At 40.6% G+C, this 16,929-nt stretch overlaps 1 protein-coding gene across 6 annotated transcripts in view; it reads left to right on the forward strand.

Annotated features, from left to right (window-relative positions):
- The window catches only part of cabin1 (calcineurin binding protein 1), a 61,021-nt gene that overhangs the window by 17,703 nt on the left and 26,389 nt on the right, over positions 1 to 16,929 (forward strand). For 3 of the 6 annotated variants that reach the window (XM_044112669.1, XM_044112668.1, XM_044112667.1), the window contains exons 7-29: positions 1,044 to 1,173; positions 1,263 to 1,412; positions 1,594 to 1,892; positions 3,026 to 3,203; positions 3,726 to 3,859; positions 3,951 to 4,168; positions 4,826 to 4,898; positions 5,570 to 5,757; positions 5,849 to 5,986; positions 6,133 to 6,321; positions 7,232 to 7,474; positions 7,580 to 7,733; positions 7,822 to 7,937; positions 8,520 to 8,681; positions 10,136 to 10,342; positions 10,415 to 10,560; positions 10,915 to 11,176; positions 11,272 to 11,442; positions 11,621 to 11,710; positions 11,873 to 12,033; positions 12,125 to 12,336; positions 15,702 to 15,767; positions 16,353 to 16,532. In XM_044112669.1, coding sequence (XP_043968604.1) covers positions 1,044 to 1,173; positions 1,263 to 1,412; positions 1,594 to 1,892; positions 3,026 to 3,203; positions 3,726 to 3,859; positions 3,951 to 4,168; positions 4,826 to 4,898; positions 5,570 to 5,757; positions 5,849 to 5,986; positions 6,133 to 6,321; positions 7,232 to 7,474; positions 7,580 to 7,733; positions 7,822 to 7,937; positions 8,520 to 8,681; positions 10,136 to 10,342; positions 10,415 to 10,560; positions 10,915 to 11,176; positions 11,272 to 11,442; positions 11,621 to 11,710; positions 11,873 to 12,033; positions 12,125 to 12,336; positions 15,702 to 15,767; positions 16,353 to 16,532 — 3,867 coding nt within the window. The remainder of the gene's footprint in view (positions 1 to 1,043; positions 1,174 to 1,262; positions 1,413 to 1,593; positions 1,893 to 3,025; positions 3,204 to 3,725; positions 3,860 to 3,950; positions 4,169 to 4,825; positions 4,899 to 5,569; positions 5,758 to 5,848; positions 5,987 to 6,132; positions 6,322 to 7,231; positions 7,475 to 7,579; positions 7,734 to 7,821; positions 7,938 to 8,519; positions 8,682 to 10,135; positions 10,343 to 10,414; positions 10,561 to 10,914; positions 11,177 to 11,271; positions 11,443 to 11,620; positions 11,711 to 11,872; positions 12,034 to 12,124; positions 12,337 to 15,701; positions 15,768 to 16,352; positions 16,533 to 16,929) is intronic. The other 3 variants (XM_044112671.1, XM_044112670.1, XM_044112672.1) reach the window with 3 other exon arrangements.

Here is a 16,929-nt window from a genome sequence, read left to right on the forward strand (position 1 = left end):
TGGGATGTCCCAAAGTGGATGTTTGATCCCTGACACCGACTTTTAAGGTCCGGCATTTGAAACCAAGTCACAAGTCCTATTGTCCTCCGATCACTTCCTGTCATCTTCTTTTCCGCCAGTAGCAATATCCGGTTGTTAATGACACAACTTGTGAGACATGAAAAGAGAGTTTTGGAAATTACACTAATTTCAATGCAGCTGAAAACCCACCTCATCCTACCACAAAAAGCTTTGAGTGTGTTTTTTTTTTTTTTTTTTTTTTCAAGATTGACGTGTTTCCGTTAAGCAAATTTGTTTTCATAATTTCAATTTGCGCAAATATATGGTCAATGGAAACACAACTACAGTTTAGATACATTAACTTGATGTTTTTAACAATTATTCAATTGCCAATTTAGTTGACAATTATTTCAATTATTGATTAACCACGATTAAGTTCATTAATCATTCCAACCCTAATTAACTTGATGTTAATGTATCTAAAGGTCTGTAAAGTGAAATTGTGTCTCAAATTTTGAGTAACCTGTTAAAAGCCTCTGTAATGTTCATGAACTGAAACCATCACAGATTCTACTTTGTGTCTAAAGACGCCTGTCTGTCTGTCTTGACCCATTCAGCTGCAGTCTTAAACTCTTGACCCGCTTCTGCTGCTGATCTTTTAAAGTGGTTTGTACGTGGTTTGAGTGGTTTGCTTTAGTGCTGGGCTAATGTTAGAGGCTGTTTCTCAGCTGGTGACATGAACACATGTTCTCTCTTTTACGCTGAATGTCAGTGTGAAGGATTGAAAACACTTTAATTCTGAGAGAATAGCCCAGATTTGATTAGCTTTAATCCAGTTTGGCTGGCCGTGCGAGGAGGAAAGGAGGCTGTTGCTTCGCTATTGGATGTACAAATCATGTTCTTAGTTTTGTCGAGGACTCCAGAAACCGTTTGTTAAAAATTTACGTGCTCTCTCTGAAGGGAACGAAGCAAGACGTTTTTCCCTTCGTAGCGTAAAAAATTAAATATGGCCAGAAAGGTAACTTTTAACTGCATTTTTGCAGATTGTTTATACTTCATTGCCAAAGCCCTGGAGAAGGACTACTGCTACACTAAAGGCCTTGTGTTGAAGGAAAAAATCTTTAAGGAGCAGCCCTGCTTGAAGAGGGATACGATGCAGATGTTTACAAAATGGTAAAAATCTTTCTTATTTACAACATACCGTTAGTCTAAATCTGTGCAGCACTGAGAGTTTTTCTGCATTTTGCTGTGAATTGTTGCAGCGATATGTCCATTCACTATGTGGAAGTGGAAGAGGAAGAGCGCAGATCCATCATTGAAGAGGCTATGGAGATAAGGAGGCGCAGACAGACTCTCACTCACCATGAACCGAAACCAGACCTCGTCTTGGTTCAGCCCATGCACTGCCTCTCGTTAGTTCCTGTTTTGAATTACTCGAATTAGAAAAAGTAGTCCCAGTGGAATTAAGAATTTAAAATAGCAATCTTCTTAGATTGAACCATGAGCAGAATTATTTGTTTCTCCAATGTGTGTATTTTTAAATAAAATTTTTTTTTTATGTTTAAATTTGAAGTCTCTTCTGTTTAACCTCAGATGGAAGCAGGTCGGCGAAAGCTTTCTCGCGATGTACAAACACCAGACGACCTGCGAACCTCCACGGCCGAGTTTGGGCTGCAGAATCGACCTGTCGGCGTACTGCGACCCCAACTTCCCCCAGAACCTTCCCCAGCCGAGTAGCCCTGTGAGCATGGGCTTGGCCACGGTGCTCAGCAGCCCCAGCTCGTCCTTGCCGCCGGTGGCCTTCAGTGAGCCTGCCGTCCTGCCGGGTTCTCAGCCTCAAATCACCATTGGTCAGACGACTGTGGAGATCACAACTACAGCTCCCCCTGCTGGTTAGCGCTGCTGGTTTTCATAATCTCTCTTTTGGAAAAAAACACAATGCTGATTCACGCTGACATTGTGTAATTCTTCATTTTCGCACTTCTTGATCCTTTTTTGTTTATATTTTGTCATGCTACAATTACAAACTGCTGTGTCTTTGTTGGAGTTTGTAGGTAGGCCAACACAAGGTAGTTCATTAAAAGTGGAAGGAAAATGATCTGTTATTATGAGTTCAAATCTTTTTCAAATGAATTTCTGAGACGTACACGGTGCCGTTGGATTAGTTTGCTGTTGATGCAGGTTTTGCTGCAATTACAGCAGCATGTCTGCAGAGGCCATGTCACTGCCAATTTTAGACATTTGGGACATTTTTTTCCCCCATTTAGTTTTTTTGCAATATATCTCCAGGTCAGTCAGATTTAATGACCAAACACACATTTATAAATAGGGTTGCAACTATTAATTACCTTAGCAGTCGATTATTCTGACATTTGATAGATAAATCAATTAGTCGGATCAAAAAGTTGGCACATTCTACAAATTTTTAATTTAATCTCTTATGCTTTTTTCATACAATGTAAATTAAAAGATGCAAATAAAAATCCAATTTCTTCTTTTAAATAACAAGCATTTAAATGCCAAAATACAATAACGTATTATTTCTTTAGTCAATTTAAACTGGATAAAGCTAAAACTTGAAGTAGTTATCTGCAAAGTAGATATTTATTTTTTACAGTTTTTGTTTTATCACAGCTCTAACAGTGGGGTTGTTTCAGAAAATGACCTTTATTTTGTGTGTTTGAATACTCCTTTTAACAATTATTCAATTACTAATTTCATTGACAATTATTGATTAATCACAATTAAGCTCATTAATCATTCCAACTGTAATTTAAAGATACCTAAATACGAGTGCCGGCCACACTTCTCACTCATATGTTTCCTTGTAAAAATTATTTGACACTCATGCATTCTTTTTATTTACTTCACTAATTTGTGCTACTTTGTGTCGGTTAATTACATAAAAATCCAACAAAATGCATACAAAATTGTTTGTAATGTGCCAAAATCTGGGAATGTTGAAGTACTATGACGATTCTAGCAAGTCGTGTCGTTGTTTTCTAATATTCTGTTATGTGTACAGCTGCAGGCATGGACATTTCCCTGGCAGATAAAGTGAAGAAAGCTCCAAAGAGAAGACGTGTGGTGGAGGACAGCGGCGAGACGGCCAAGCGTCGCTCGGCACGTGTTCGAAACACAAAGTGCAAGAAGGAAGAGAAGGTTGATTTCCAGGAGCTGCTTTTTAAATACCTACCTTCCAGGTAGGTTCAGCTAAAACATCAAAACCCACCCATCCATCCATCCATCCATCCATCCTTCCTTCCTTTCTTTCTTTCTTTCTCACTCTCTCTCTCTTTCTCTGTTCACCCTTGTTCCTAATGGGGTCAGGAGGGTTGCTGGTTCCTCTCCAGCTACGTTCCGGGCGAGAGGCGGGGTTCACCCTGGACAGGTCGCCAGTCTGTCGCAGTGCAACACAGAGACATACAAACAACCATTCACACACACACTCACACCTAGGGAGAATTTAGAGAGACCAATTAACCTGACAGTCATGTTTTTGGACTGTGGGAGGAAGCCGGAGAACCCGGAGAGAACCCACCATGCACAGGGAGAACATGCAAACTCCATGCAGAAAGACCTCGGGCCAGGAATCGAACCCATGACCTTCTTGCTGCAAGGCAACAGCTCTACCAACTGCGCCACTGTGCAGCCCTAAAATGTCAAAACCAAAATATTTTAAAAAAATTAATTATTTCGTGACGTTATTTTCTGATCTGTTTCAGGCTCAAGAAGTTTGATCCCGACAATGACGACGAGAGCCTGGGGAATCTCGAGACGCAGTGTGACGGGAAGGATGACGTTCAGCCTGTTCACGGAAGCTGCTTACCAGCCGACTCCGTTGAACTCATGGAGTCTGGTACATTATCCATGTACATCTTTAAAGTGGAGGCAGGCTCTGCATCGAAACACATCGATAAGTGAAACAGCTTTTTGTTTCTCTTTGTCAGAGCAACAAGATGTTCACAACTTCTTGCTCAATAATTTGAGCAACGGTGGCATCCTGGATCTGATGATACGCTACCTGAAAGCGGTTGGTCAGAAGTTCATGGAGGAGTGGCCGCGGGGGCTGACCGCTGTGGTGCTGGAGGTTTATCAGACCTGGAGGAAACACAGCATGGGGCTCCCCAACCCTCTTCTTCGGGACTGCACCAACCAGCACATCCAGGTAAACAAAATAAATAAACAAAGCAACCAAAAAAAAACTTGTTAAATTTCTATTTAGACCAAAACTATCAAGGTGGCACAAACTTCATGTATCAGTTACTGAGAGCTTTTCCATGCGATCTTGCAACAAGATGGTTAATGTTTAGCAAAATTTGCGATGGGCCAAATCATCATATAAGGAGTATATACAGCAAGATTACAGTTATGATTACTTCTGTCAAAACAGCCCTAAAGAATCTGAAATGGAGATTTTGAACTGATTTTTATATATTTGTGAAATGTGTCAAGTACATCTAGTATGTGTTATTTAAGCCAGGAGCTCTGCTGGGAAGTGAACTGGTGACCCAAATTCAATCATTTCCAGATCTACTGACTCAAACTCAAAATGTTTTTTCTTTTAGCGGTCAATAAATGCATCGTACATAGGCAATATCAGGTTGTGCTGATGATACTCTTCAGTGTGGATGTTGTTACAATGGGAAAACAACTCTGAGTACCTATTTTCAGTATCGGTGAGGTCAGAGAAAGAGCAATAGCTGTTCAGAGCTAAAAGGAGCCATTTTCTATGGAGCAGTTTGGTTGGTAATTCAGTGGTCTGGTTACCCTTTCACACCTTTCTTTTGTTCTTTCAATAGATATTCTATTTTGTTCTGTACAGGAAATGCTGACGATGAGCTTGGCCTGTATGGAGTTGCAGCTGGAGCAATGGTTGCACAACAAAGGGAAGATTGGTAAGTTGGTGATTTCACAAAACAAAACAGTGTCGTTGTAGAAAGAAATGAGGCCTAAACCAAAGATTTGTCAGCATTATTTAACAAATAACTTAATTATTCACCAGAAGGAACTCCAACCCCAAATATAAGTAACGCTGGTACTGGAGGAAAGCTTAGCTAAGATCTAAATCCTGCTGTCTAGCAGCATTTAACCAGCCTTAAGTGCTGCACCGCAGCAGACATGTTGGCTAGATTTTCTGACAGCCAAACTTTTACGGTGCATTTAGGGACTTCTGTACACTGGATTGTCTACATATTGAAACGACTCCAAAGTGATGGGAACATGTTTTATTCTGAATTTTCAGCACAATCTTATTTAGAAATTCCCAAGCAACAACCTTCATAATTTTCAGGAGGTTTTATTGTGATGTAATTTATCCAGGCCTTGGATTTACCTGATTATCCTTTATTAATTGAAAGCAATCAAACCTTCAAATTTCTAAAACATCATAGGCTCAGTCTATTTTTAAGTAGTTGAGTAAAATTTGTTTCTCACAATCGAAGTGTAACAGAAAATATTCTGAACTGTTCCTTTAAAACTTACTGAAACAAGTGAACCTTTACCCCTCCTCCCCCCACTAGCTATTCTTTCTGGATGGTTTTCAGTCATGTCGTTCTGTCTCGGCCAGTTATTCCCAGAAGAAATTGCGGCGGTCCCAGCGGTGAGACGGCTGACTCCGAGTTTCCCGGGCAACACTTCCAGGGCGACTTGTTAATCCTGGCCCTCGGCTCGTCCCAAAGAGATCTGTTTGGGAGCATCTGGTTGGATGTCATGGTGCGGGTCTACTGGCTGAAAGCACGATTCTTGGCCCTGCAGGTTAACTCCAAGTTTCCTGGTTTTGTCTTTTTCCCCAGAGTCTCGCCAGAGCTGATATGTAATGCTGAATTTCTTTTCGTCTTCTTGACAGGGAGATATGGATTTGGCCCTCGAGAGCTATGATGTTTGTATAGGGCTGTTGCAGAGCAAACCAAAAACCACTGATGGGAAACATTACACAATCAACCTGCCAAACCTACATGTAGATGCAGCCATATCTGTGGAGGAGGTGGGTAAATACTGGAAACAAAGGGTTTCAAGTCATCAATATGCCATTTCACAAAGTCTTAATAGATTCAATAGATACAATGTTGCAAAGTTCAGATGAGGACTTCCTGCTCTGAATGTTTTTTTTTTTTCTGATCCCATGTACAGATCGACAAGAGGCTGAAGTCGCTGGAGCGGTGTCAGTCTTTAGAGGAGATCCAGCGTCTCTTTGAGTCGGCAGACTTTGAGTCTGTTGTGCGCCTGCTGCAGCCCACTCTTAATTATGAGAACAGGAGCAAATCTCTGGAGTTTGTGAGCTCGACGCCAGAGCGTCCCGCCCAGCTGATGCTACTGCAGGTTGGAAGTGCTACAAAGCTCTTTACTCATCGCAGGAACTGTGGGTTTAGTTACCACATAACATCGCAGCAGATAATTTGTTAGTGGACCACAAATGTATGGAGAAATATATATATATATCCTAGACTTTATTCTAGGAGTGCAGAGATAAATTGGTCCCACTTTTCTTAATTTTCTGGAGATTGGTCGATACTTGCATGAGAAACCAATCTTTTCACCTGATCTTGTCTACTTCCGCAAAGGTCTGGATATCAGCCAGTCTCCCTTCTCTCTGTTGTGAGAGAGGGCTGACTGACCGACCTGCCCACAAGGGCATGTCGACAAACAATAGTCACTCCTCTGTTGCCAACTTAGTAACTTTGTTGCTATATTTACCTCCTTTTCATACAAAAATCTCAGCAGATCAGGCTTTTTAAAGATTGCTATATGGCAGAAAACTGCTATCAGTTCATTCCTACTGGATCCTTTCCCCCCTTTGTCCGAAGAGTGTATTGGTCCGTCCGTCCATCCATCCATTTATGCAGTCAGTTTATTTATCCACCTATCAATCTATCCATCTTGCAGTCAATTTATCCTCCCTTCCCTTCTATCCAGCCTATGATTCTATCTGGCTCCACATTGAATCCTTCAAAGTCATAAGACAGACCGCCATAAATTAACAGTGAAGTTTTACATTTAATTTTGACTATTTTTAGCCAAATCTTTAAGATTAGCTCTAGAAATAGCTAATCTCTAGAAATATAAACAAGAAAAAAATGCAGCTGAACTTGCATCTGAACTGCCTGTAGCTGTTACTTTGTTGTCCTTACTCCTGTAATCCAGCATGTCTGTCTAGATTAACTTTTGAGGTATTAGAAAAGCCGGTATTTCATATCTTATTGTGCTTAAGTTTTTGCCGCTTCTCCACCAGAACTCCCTGCTGAAGCTGCAGGACTACCGGCAGTGCTTGGAGTGCAGCGAGCTGGCTTTGAACGAAGCCCTGCAGCAGCTCAACTCTGCTGCGGGCGGTTCTGCTCCGAGCAAGGAAGAGTGGGTCAGCACCATCAGAAAGTTGCTGGATGGCGTCGAAATTTGCTTCACAAAAGAACCGGAGCTTCTGAGCAAAATCCCTCACTTCTCAAGCATGGCCCGACTGGCAAACAATCTGATTCAGGTTTGAATGCCGTGAAAGGAATAGTGCATTAAAACTGGGTAACCTCAATAACTAAGTTTTTATTGCTTTATTCTGTTGCGTGTGTTTCTTTGTGTCTTCCTCCAGCTGATTGATCTTAGCATGAGTACTTCAGATGATCCGAAGGAGCCTTATTTCTTCTCAGTTCTCCCTTGGATTATCTTGTGTCGGATTATCAAACATGAGGAGACTGCTTTTGACTGCATGCTTCGGCAGCATATGTCTTTAGATGACGACGAAGGTGTGTTAAAGTCATTGATTTCCCTCACTGTCTTTGCTTTTTTTCTTTCTTTTTTTTTATTGTTAACGCTGCGACGCCTGATTTTCAGATGAACCAGAAACTCCCCTGCTTCCCTCGTCTCTGATGCTTTTGAGTACAGCTCATGAGTATCTGGGTCGTCGGTCCTTATGCTGCAGCTCAGACGGAGCCCTCCTGAAGTTCTTTGTAAGGTTCTACAAAGCCCTTACTTGGCAAGCATTCGCAGAGAATTGAGAAAGTATTGATACTCGATGAACATTTGAATGTTTTCAATCCACAATCACAAATTAGCATGTATTTTAAAAAGTTCTTTAATTACATTTGAAACTTGGAGAAACCTTGTTTTTAGTCCTTTCTTGTTTGCAAAGTAGTTCAAGCTCATTCAGATTGGAGCTCCAGTTTTTCGGTCCTAAGGCAGATTAATTGGATTTCGTTTCATAACCCATCTGTGGATTGAATTTCAGGATTTAATTCAGAGGTGTTCCAGCAAAGGGAGCTGAAAAATAAATAAAAAAATCCAAAAACTGAGACATTTATTTGTGAACATTTTACAAACAATGTTTGCTCCTCCCACTTCACATTGTGAGCTGTTTCATATTTATGTTAGTCTATCCCATGGAACCCCAATAAGATTCAAGGAAGTTTGTGGTTTGCGACACAATCTGGAGGAGTCCAAGAGGTTGAAATACTTTCTTCAATGTCTAATTTAAGAATGCTGTAAGCAGTTTTAATGGTTGTTGGTTTTATTTTGCAACTTATTTGTTGCAGATTAGGGTACTGGAGAAAGAATTTGCTGCGTCCAGCACCAATGACTCCCATCCCTATAAGGAAGAGCTGGAAATGGCCTTGGAGCAATGCTTTTTCTGCTTATACGCATATCCCAGTAAGAAGAGCAAGGCGCGCTACCTGGAGGACCACTCATCCCCACAGGTCAGGCCTGTAGTTTCTACCTATTACGATTGTCTTTGCAGAATCACAAATAAACTAGTGTCTTATTTCAATATTCATGTGTAAGTTTGCTCGTCATAGTTCCACACACAAAAAGTCTGCAGCAGCAGCAGCAACAACAAATGTAGCTGAGCCGTTAGGAAGATAATGGGCAAATGGTGATGAAGAGGCGGTGCAATAGTGAAGAGGTGGCTCAAGGCTTTTGACTAATTGCTATTTCTCAGTTGTATTGCCAAACTTATGTAAGCGCAGGGCATGAAAAGGAACAGACTGCCGATGACGCAAACAAGCGCCCTCAATGACCCTCTTGATGCTGAAACGGTCAGATATATCCATTAACATTGTTTGCTGCTGAGCCGCACAAAACAGGTGTCACTGAAGTAAATTGAGGCCCTGAAGCGGCATTGTTTGACTATTTTTCTCTGCTGAATGAGACATGACAAAATATTTACAAAATTCTGTTTGTGTGTTTGCTTCTTTTTTTTTTTGTCACTTGATGAGTAGGCAGTTTAGGCTTCATTGTGCCTAGTAGTTTATTTGCAATGAATTTATCTTATTTTTAATCTGTAACTGCTAACTAAAGAAATTATGACACCATCAGGCTTTCGTGTTTGTGTGTAGCCCCTGAATAAACAATGGATCATTAGGAATACGGTTTATCCGATTACATACCGCACCTTTGATTTTGGGAGATCTGCGATTGGCAGACATTTACATGTGATCTTATCTGCTTTTATCTACCTTCACAAATGTCCTCTCACCCCTTTTGCTCTGTCTTGAGAGAGGGCTGACTAACAGACCTGCCCACCAGGTTTATGTCTGCACATGCTCAGTCAACAACAGTCACCCCACTGTTGTCAACTCAGCAACTTCGCTGCTATGTTTAGCAACTTTTTGGACAAAAGGATCGACCAAAATCGGAACGGGCAGGTCAGACTTTTTAGAGATTGGTGATTGGCCAGAAAATATGAAAATGAAATAATATAGATGTTACCCTGTTCCGTTGCTAACATCCATCCATACGTTTTTATCTGTCTGTCAATTCACCTGTTTGTGTGCTGCATGCGTTTGTCCACCTTTTTATCTAACAGATTTTGTATTTAATTCCCCACCATCAGATAGAAGACTCCAGATCTACAGTATATTGTGTATTTTAAAAATAATTGCATATCTAATAAACAGTATAAAATGAACAGACAGAAAACGGATGCGGAAAAGTATGAATTTATGACAGAATCAAGGTGGAAGAACCCAGGTATTTGCAATTCTCGCATCCAGCCACAAGTGGGAGTCGGTGCATTTAATTTGTAAGCCCTCCTAGTGTAACTATGTGCCATACCACAGTTGTAGAGAAGATTTGCCCACTGATCTGTTGCTAATCGCTTGACCCTGGAGCCGGTTTTGTGTTTTTTTTGGGGGGGGTTTTGTTTCCACAGGTTGAGCTTCAGTGGAGCGACGCTCTCTTCATGTTCCAGTATTTCAAACCAAAGTCGCTGCCCGAGTTCGACAGCTATAAGACCAGCACAGTGTCTGCAGAGCTGGCCAATCTGCTGAGGAGATTTGCAAGCATCGCTCCCCCAAGCGAAACCCCCACCTTCACCATGGAGGAAGTGGCAGCCTACATCGAGGACATGACAGAAAAGGTCATTTTGGGTGGGTTACACCGAACGTAAGGGGAAGGTGCGAGTCATTTAAGTCTTCATTTGCTCTTTCAGGTCCCATCCCTTCCAGCAGGCAGCCCTCCTGCTCCCCCAATCATCAATGAGATCTACTACCTGATGGCTGACTATCACTTCAAGAACAAAGAGCAGTCCAAAGCGATCAAGTTCTATATGCATGACATTTGCGTTTGTCCCAACAGGTACAGCATTTCTTCACATCTTCAGTAATTAGATCCATCTTCAAAATATCTTTCTCTGCTGTGCCAGCTCAACATAATCTTCTCGGTTACATCTGGCACAGTGGAGCCCAAAGTGGGTCCTGGAGGGCCGGCCTCCTGCATGTTTTAGTTCTCTCCCTGGTTTAAAGCCCCTGGATCAAATGATGGTTCGTTAGAAGGCCTAAGAAGAACACTGACATGCTGAAAAGGTTGTTACTACCACCAGGGAGAGATCTAAAACATGCAGGATGCCGGCCCTCCAGGACCGACTTTGGACACCTTCAAAGAAATGTGTTTAGAAGTGGCTTTAACAACAAAACCGTCTTCACCTTGTAGATTTGATTCCTGGGCTGGCATGGCCTTAGCCCGAGCCAGCCGGATCCAAGAGAAGCTCAATTCAAACGAGCTGAAAAGCGACGTTCCCATATGGAAGCACTCCCAGGCGGTGCTGAACTGCTTCAAGCGGGCCCTGGAGATAGACAGCTCCAACCTGTCCCTGTGGATCGAGTACGGCACCATCTCCTACGCGCTGCACTCTTTTGCGTCTCGGCAGCTCAAACAGTGGCGAAACGAGCTCCCTCCAGACGTTGTTAAACAGGTGAGGGCTGGACGGTTTATAATGCTGTCCCTACAGGATTTTTTGGCTGCTGAGAGAAAACCCTAAGTGTTTGTTTATGTTTGTCTTTATTTCAGATGGAGGAAAGAAGAGACTCTATGCTGGAGACGGCTTTTCAGTGTTTCCAGGGGGCCTCCCGCTGTGACGGCGACAGCGATGAAGAGGAGTGGCTCATCCACTACATGCTGGGGAAGATAGCCGAGAAGCGCAGGAAGCCCCCCGATGAGTACCTGCAGCTTTACAAGAAGGTAAACCTGCTCATCATTCTTCCGGCGCTGATAATTCTGTAGAAATAAAAGTTTTAAGCATCGACTTTGTGATCAACTGGAAATCAAATCTGTATTCTATGTTTTTCTTTTTTTTTTTTTACCCACTTTTCTGGTTACTGGGATGAGCTGGTTACGCTGTTGTTTTCTGGGTTTGCAGGCGGCTCAGTATCTACATGAAGAAGCTGCTCGGTACCCGAGAAAAATTCATTACCACAATCCTCCTGACCTGGCTATGGAGGCCCTGGAAGTAAGCGGAGTTCGGCTTGTTGCTCAGAATGTGTCCAGAGACGTTCCTTCTGTGCATTTTTATTATGTATAATAACAGATTTTGGAAGACTTTGTGTTTGGAGCTATTGCCTGTATTTTTACAACATTAAATTTCTGTTTTCTTTCTTTCTTTTTTTTCTAGTTGCATTTTCGCTTGAGTGCATCCATACTTAAATTGCTACAAGCCACTGAGTCAGAGCTGGATCACGAGTTTTTATTTAACTTACTGGTGGAAGCAGCGACCGGGCCGTTTGCAAAGGGGGAAGAGAAGAGCATGCCAAGCTTGCCGAGGTCCAATGAAAAGTAAGCTTCGCTATTTATCCATCAAAACAACAGCTGATCTCACAGTGTGTGACTTTATTTTTTGCTTTTTTTTTTTCCCATTTATCTTCAGAGAGAAACCCCCTACGATGCTGGAAGAAGAATTTAACTGTTCCTCTGTTTGCATGGGGAACGTGCTCAGCTCCTCCCTCCCCTCTGCCGTCACCCCAGGTGTGACATCCCCTCCTTACGTGGCCACGCCATTTGACCACGATTACGCCAAACGCAAAACACTCCGAAGGCAGCAGTGGCAGCAGCAACGGCATGAGGAGCAGCAGGCTGATGGTACAGTCCCAGTCCTAGACAGTGCTTCTGGGGTTGGGCTCTTTGCCGTTTCCGCACTGGGACAGAGAAAGGCCCACTGGGGAGCAGCGCTCAGATTGCTAATCACCATTCTCAATGGCTTTGTTTTCAGTCACTATGGTCCCCATGCACTGGGTGATTGGGATGTGGTGAAATGGGCAATATGGCTACTGATTATTTGGCTAATATGCTTTGCATGGAAACAATAAAACAAAAGACTGACATCTTGGTTGGTATGTGCTGAGAGCATTTGGGCTTAAGTGTTTGCATATTTGTGAGCATGTGGGGATGTAACATGAGTCTCTTGTTGCTTCTTATTCTCCATACAATCACCTTGCCTCTCACTGAGAATTTAAACGTGTTTCTCTCAAAGCATCTTCGGCTTTTTGTGTCACATTTTCACATGTTTGGTGTTGTTTCGGCATCCATCGGCTGCTGTTGTTTGGCAACACTCAAGAAAAAGCTGCAGACTTGCTGTGACTCTGATCATAGATCATGTTTAACTCATTTGCCTAAATTTTCCACTCTGTCAGGCTAAATATATAGCTGACTTTGAACACAATTTTAATCAGCCTTCTTTAGAGAAAAGAGATTCTTAAATAATCTCCTTTATTTAGTTTTGTGCTTAATGTTGTAAAATCTTTGTAGAAATCGACTACAGAACTATTCAATAAATTATATTATTATTGGAAAGTTTATTTTATTTCAGGAACTTTATCACTAAGTGAAACACAGATTAATTACACACTTGATGGATGTTGGAAAGCCTTATTTGTCTTATGATGATTTTCTGTTTACAGTTAATATATAACATTTAATATGAAAATAATACCACTAAAAACCGTATTTTTAGAGAAATGTAGCCTTTATGAATTGTATGCTTAAAGGTTGTCAACTTTTGTCTGAAAAATTAACCCCAATTTTTCCTGTTCTTATGAAATATATTGTAAAAACAAATATAGGAGTAGCCTTATAAATATTTTCTCTTAGCCTTGCTGCTATCACTCATAATTGATAGTAGCAAGGGATTTAAGGAATATCACAATGCATGGAAGAGATACCAGACATTTCATAAGTGTTTTTTATTAATCCAAAACTATTACAATTTCTGCCTTTGAAACTATGCTCAGACTTGCATAGTAGCAATTGGTAGTGTCTGCATTGCTAAAAAGCTTTCTGTTTACATGTTTGAAAATTTAGATCCTTACCTCAACTCTGACCCTTCCAAAAGGCTTCCAACATATTTTGATATACATATACATATTTCATCACAGACAGGAGTCGAAAGCTGTTGTCTTGTCAGCCTTCCTGTTATTTGCTGAAAACTCCAAACTCTCTTTCTTCCTCTTTGGCTGCCTGGATCAATTCCAGGAATGTCACAAGAGTAGAAAACGTGGTTTCGTTTAAAATGGCTCCCTATATTTTTGTTCTTTCTTTAACTTTACTTGAAGCACTAAACATATCCACCTCTGAGTTAATTTCACTCAGTAATTACATCCACACCAAAGATTGTTGCTGTGAAAAAAAAATGTGTAAAATTACCTTTACTAGTTCATTAGACGAAAATGTGCTCCAAGTAAAACAATACTATTAGTACGGTTTATTTTATTTGAGTACATTTTGTATGTCTATTTATGCTTGGAACTGTTGTAAAGTTCATTTGGGCTTCATAAATGCATTCAAGAAGAAAAAAATCTTTTTCAGAATAATAATTTTTTTTAAATGTAAGCATTTACTTTTAAATTAAATATACACAAAAGTTATTTTCAGGATAGTAAACTGCACACAGTATTGAAATATTAAAGCTCACATTTGGAAAAAAAGCAGCAGCCATTCTCAATTTGATTTAAAAAAACAAAAAAGTGCATCTACTCACTCAACCCATTCATGTAAGTTCAACTTAAACGCTCAAATAATGGAGCCATATTGCCCACGTTGCCAGTTTTGTCACCCTTTCCAGACTCCTTCCTACCTACCTACCTACCTATCCACCTACCTACCTGCCTGCTACCTCTTTGCCTGCTTGCTTTTACCACCTGCTTTGCCATTTATGTGCATGTAGTTCTAATGGGGCGATTGTTTTTAGCAGCCGGAGGAGTTCAGTCCCTGAATCACAGTCCACCAAACTGTCTGGTGTCGTATAATCACATTTCATCGGGAGTGCGGTGTGTGGGTTAATTACACAGAAAACAAAAAATAGGAGATATTCCAACATCTTACATGGCTCATGTTTGCTCTCTTACTAATTGGGTACAGTTTCTAATTATGGCCAATTAGTGTGAAAATGTCAAGTTGGAAAGAACGTGGCTTCCATCTATTGGCTGGAATTAGAAAATACCTCTCCCTGCACATTGCTACGGGTAGGTGTCCAACCTTTGACTTGATTCCTGCTGAAAGTGCACTGAGGTGAATGTAGAACCCGATTCAGACATGCTATTTTCGAGTCAGAACCAACAAAAAAAAAAAAATAATAATAATAATCTGTAGCCTCTGATTTATTTTTCTCCTTTTAGAGATATGCATAAAGCAGCAACCTTTCAACGTTTAGCTACATGCATGCAGTGCCTTGTGGACATATTCATAGTAGTTTATCGTATCGTTTTATCAATTATCGTGAAAAATTTCTTATGATAAAATTTTTTATGTATTGTCTCGATAAATTCCAATTAATGTTTAAAATCCCCAAAATTGACCATATTATTATTATTATTATTATTATTATTATTGGTAATAATAATAATAGTTTTACTATTTTCTCCAGTGTTTGTATGATGAATGGGACAATGAATATCAATATATTTGGAAATATATTTAAATGCAGTTATTGTGTGCAGCTTTGTGATTCAAATCACACTTGAGCGTTGGCGGAATTAAAGTTTAAGATTTTAAGCTCAACTGACTTTTGAGCTATCGGTGCCCAGTGCCACTCCTGCTGAAAATAATTTACTCACATATTTACTATTTAGGTGACGCCTTAAAACAATTGGTTGCACTGAATTTAATTTAAGGTTATCTGAGTAAAAGAGGGGGAATAAAAATGCACAACTTAATTTTCATGTGTCGTATAACACTCCCCCATAAAATTAAGGTTTGTGCCTGACAAGTTGGGGGTAAAAGGTTTTAAGTGGCATGAATACAAATATTACTATAATACATGCATTTTTGTCTCATTTCAATTGAGGAAATGCTTGTCTGAATCAGGTTCTGCATGCTTGAGGGGATTTTTTTTTTCCAATCATTTAAGGCTATTACTGATTTTTTTTTTTTTTTTAAAGTCAATTTAGAGCTGCAAAAGTGCTTTCTCACTATTATTTTTTTTCAAACCAGCTTCCTCATATCTTCAACAGCCTCACCAGGGTTTGACCATGAATACTGCCTGCCCAGGTCTGCAATATGGCTGGCTTCCTTCAATGGTACTCTCCTTCCAAACACCAAAATAAAAGTGCTTTCTAGTAGCAAGCATTGATTACACAACTCTTCAGTCAACACAAACCTTCACAGTACCACAGTAACTTTGCTATTGACTCATGACTGTAAATATTTTTAAAAAGTCCCCTGTGTGCATTTATTTATTTATTTTGAGTAGCAAAGGTCTCTTGTTTCCTAATTAACAGTTTCCTGTCAAGGATTTTTTTTGTTGAGGCTGCAGAACATGGTAATTAAGAGGAATGCTGGCATTTTGTTTTTGAACCTTTACAAAAACAAACCATCTCTCTTAACAATATGTTATTAGTTATGCACTAATAAAGATCAGTGACTCAGAAGTTATTTCAGTTGTATGATTATATAATTTTCTCTCCTCTTTGTAGAGCAGGTAGTGTTTGGTATTTAGAGATAGCAGCTGCCATGAAAAAGGTGGTACACACGTCATTCATGAAAGTTTAAACAGCATAATCATTTTGTTCACATTTTTTTCATTTGTGACGGCAATCCCAGATTTTTTTAATCCGAGGCCATGCAGCCGGCAGAGTAACCCGTGTTTTTGTTTGTTCACTCAGAGCGAAGCCAGGACAGCGAGGTGGTGTTGCTTTCTGATTCCAACTCCACTCAGGATGCCTTCACAGATCCCGCCAGTTCCCAGGACACCAGTCACCGACCCGCCTCGGTCAAAGCCAGTCCGTCGTCGTCGGAGAGCACGACCCCCGTGAAGGATGGCCAGCCCGCCTCCGAGGACACAGGTAGTCGAGACTAATCTTGGAAAAGTGATCAGATTTGTGTCTTGTTAACGCTACCCATAACTTTAGCTCTTCTTACTTCATTTAAGAAGGGTAAAGTAACCAATCCTATATTCCTTCACAAAGATTTGAAATTCAGCCACTGTTCTCCTTTGCTCTCAGAGCCGACTGACAGACTTGTCCTCCACGTCACATCTGCAGTTAAAAACCTTGTCGCTATATTTAGCAACTTTTCAGACTTAAAAAATGAGTATCGGCCAAAATCAGAATTGGTATGGTCAGGCTTTTCAAAGATTGGTGATCGGCCAGAAAACTGCAATCGGCGCACCCATACTTTGTATTTTTGGCCATAAGATACAATTTTTACACTTGTTAAACAGTTTACAGCTTAGAGTCACAA

This window comes from Gambusia affinis, linkage group LG03, assembly GCF_019740435.1.
Source record: "Gambusia affinis linkage group LG03, SWU_Gaff_1.0, whole genome shotgun sequence".
In the NCBI taxonomy this organism is placed as follows: Eukaryota; Metazoa; Chordata; class Actinopteri; order Cyprinodontiformes; family Poeciliidae; genus Gambusia; species Gambusia affinis.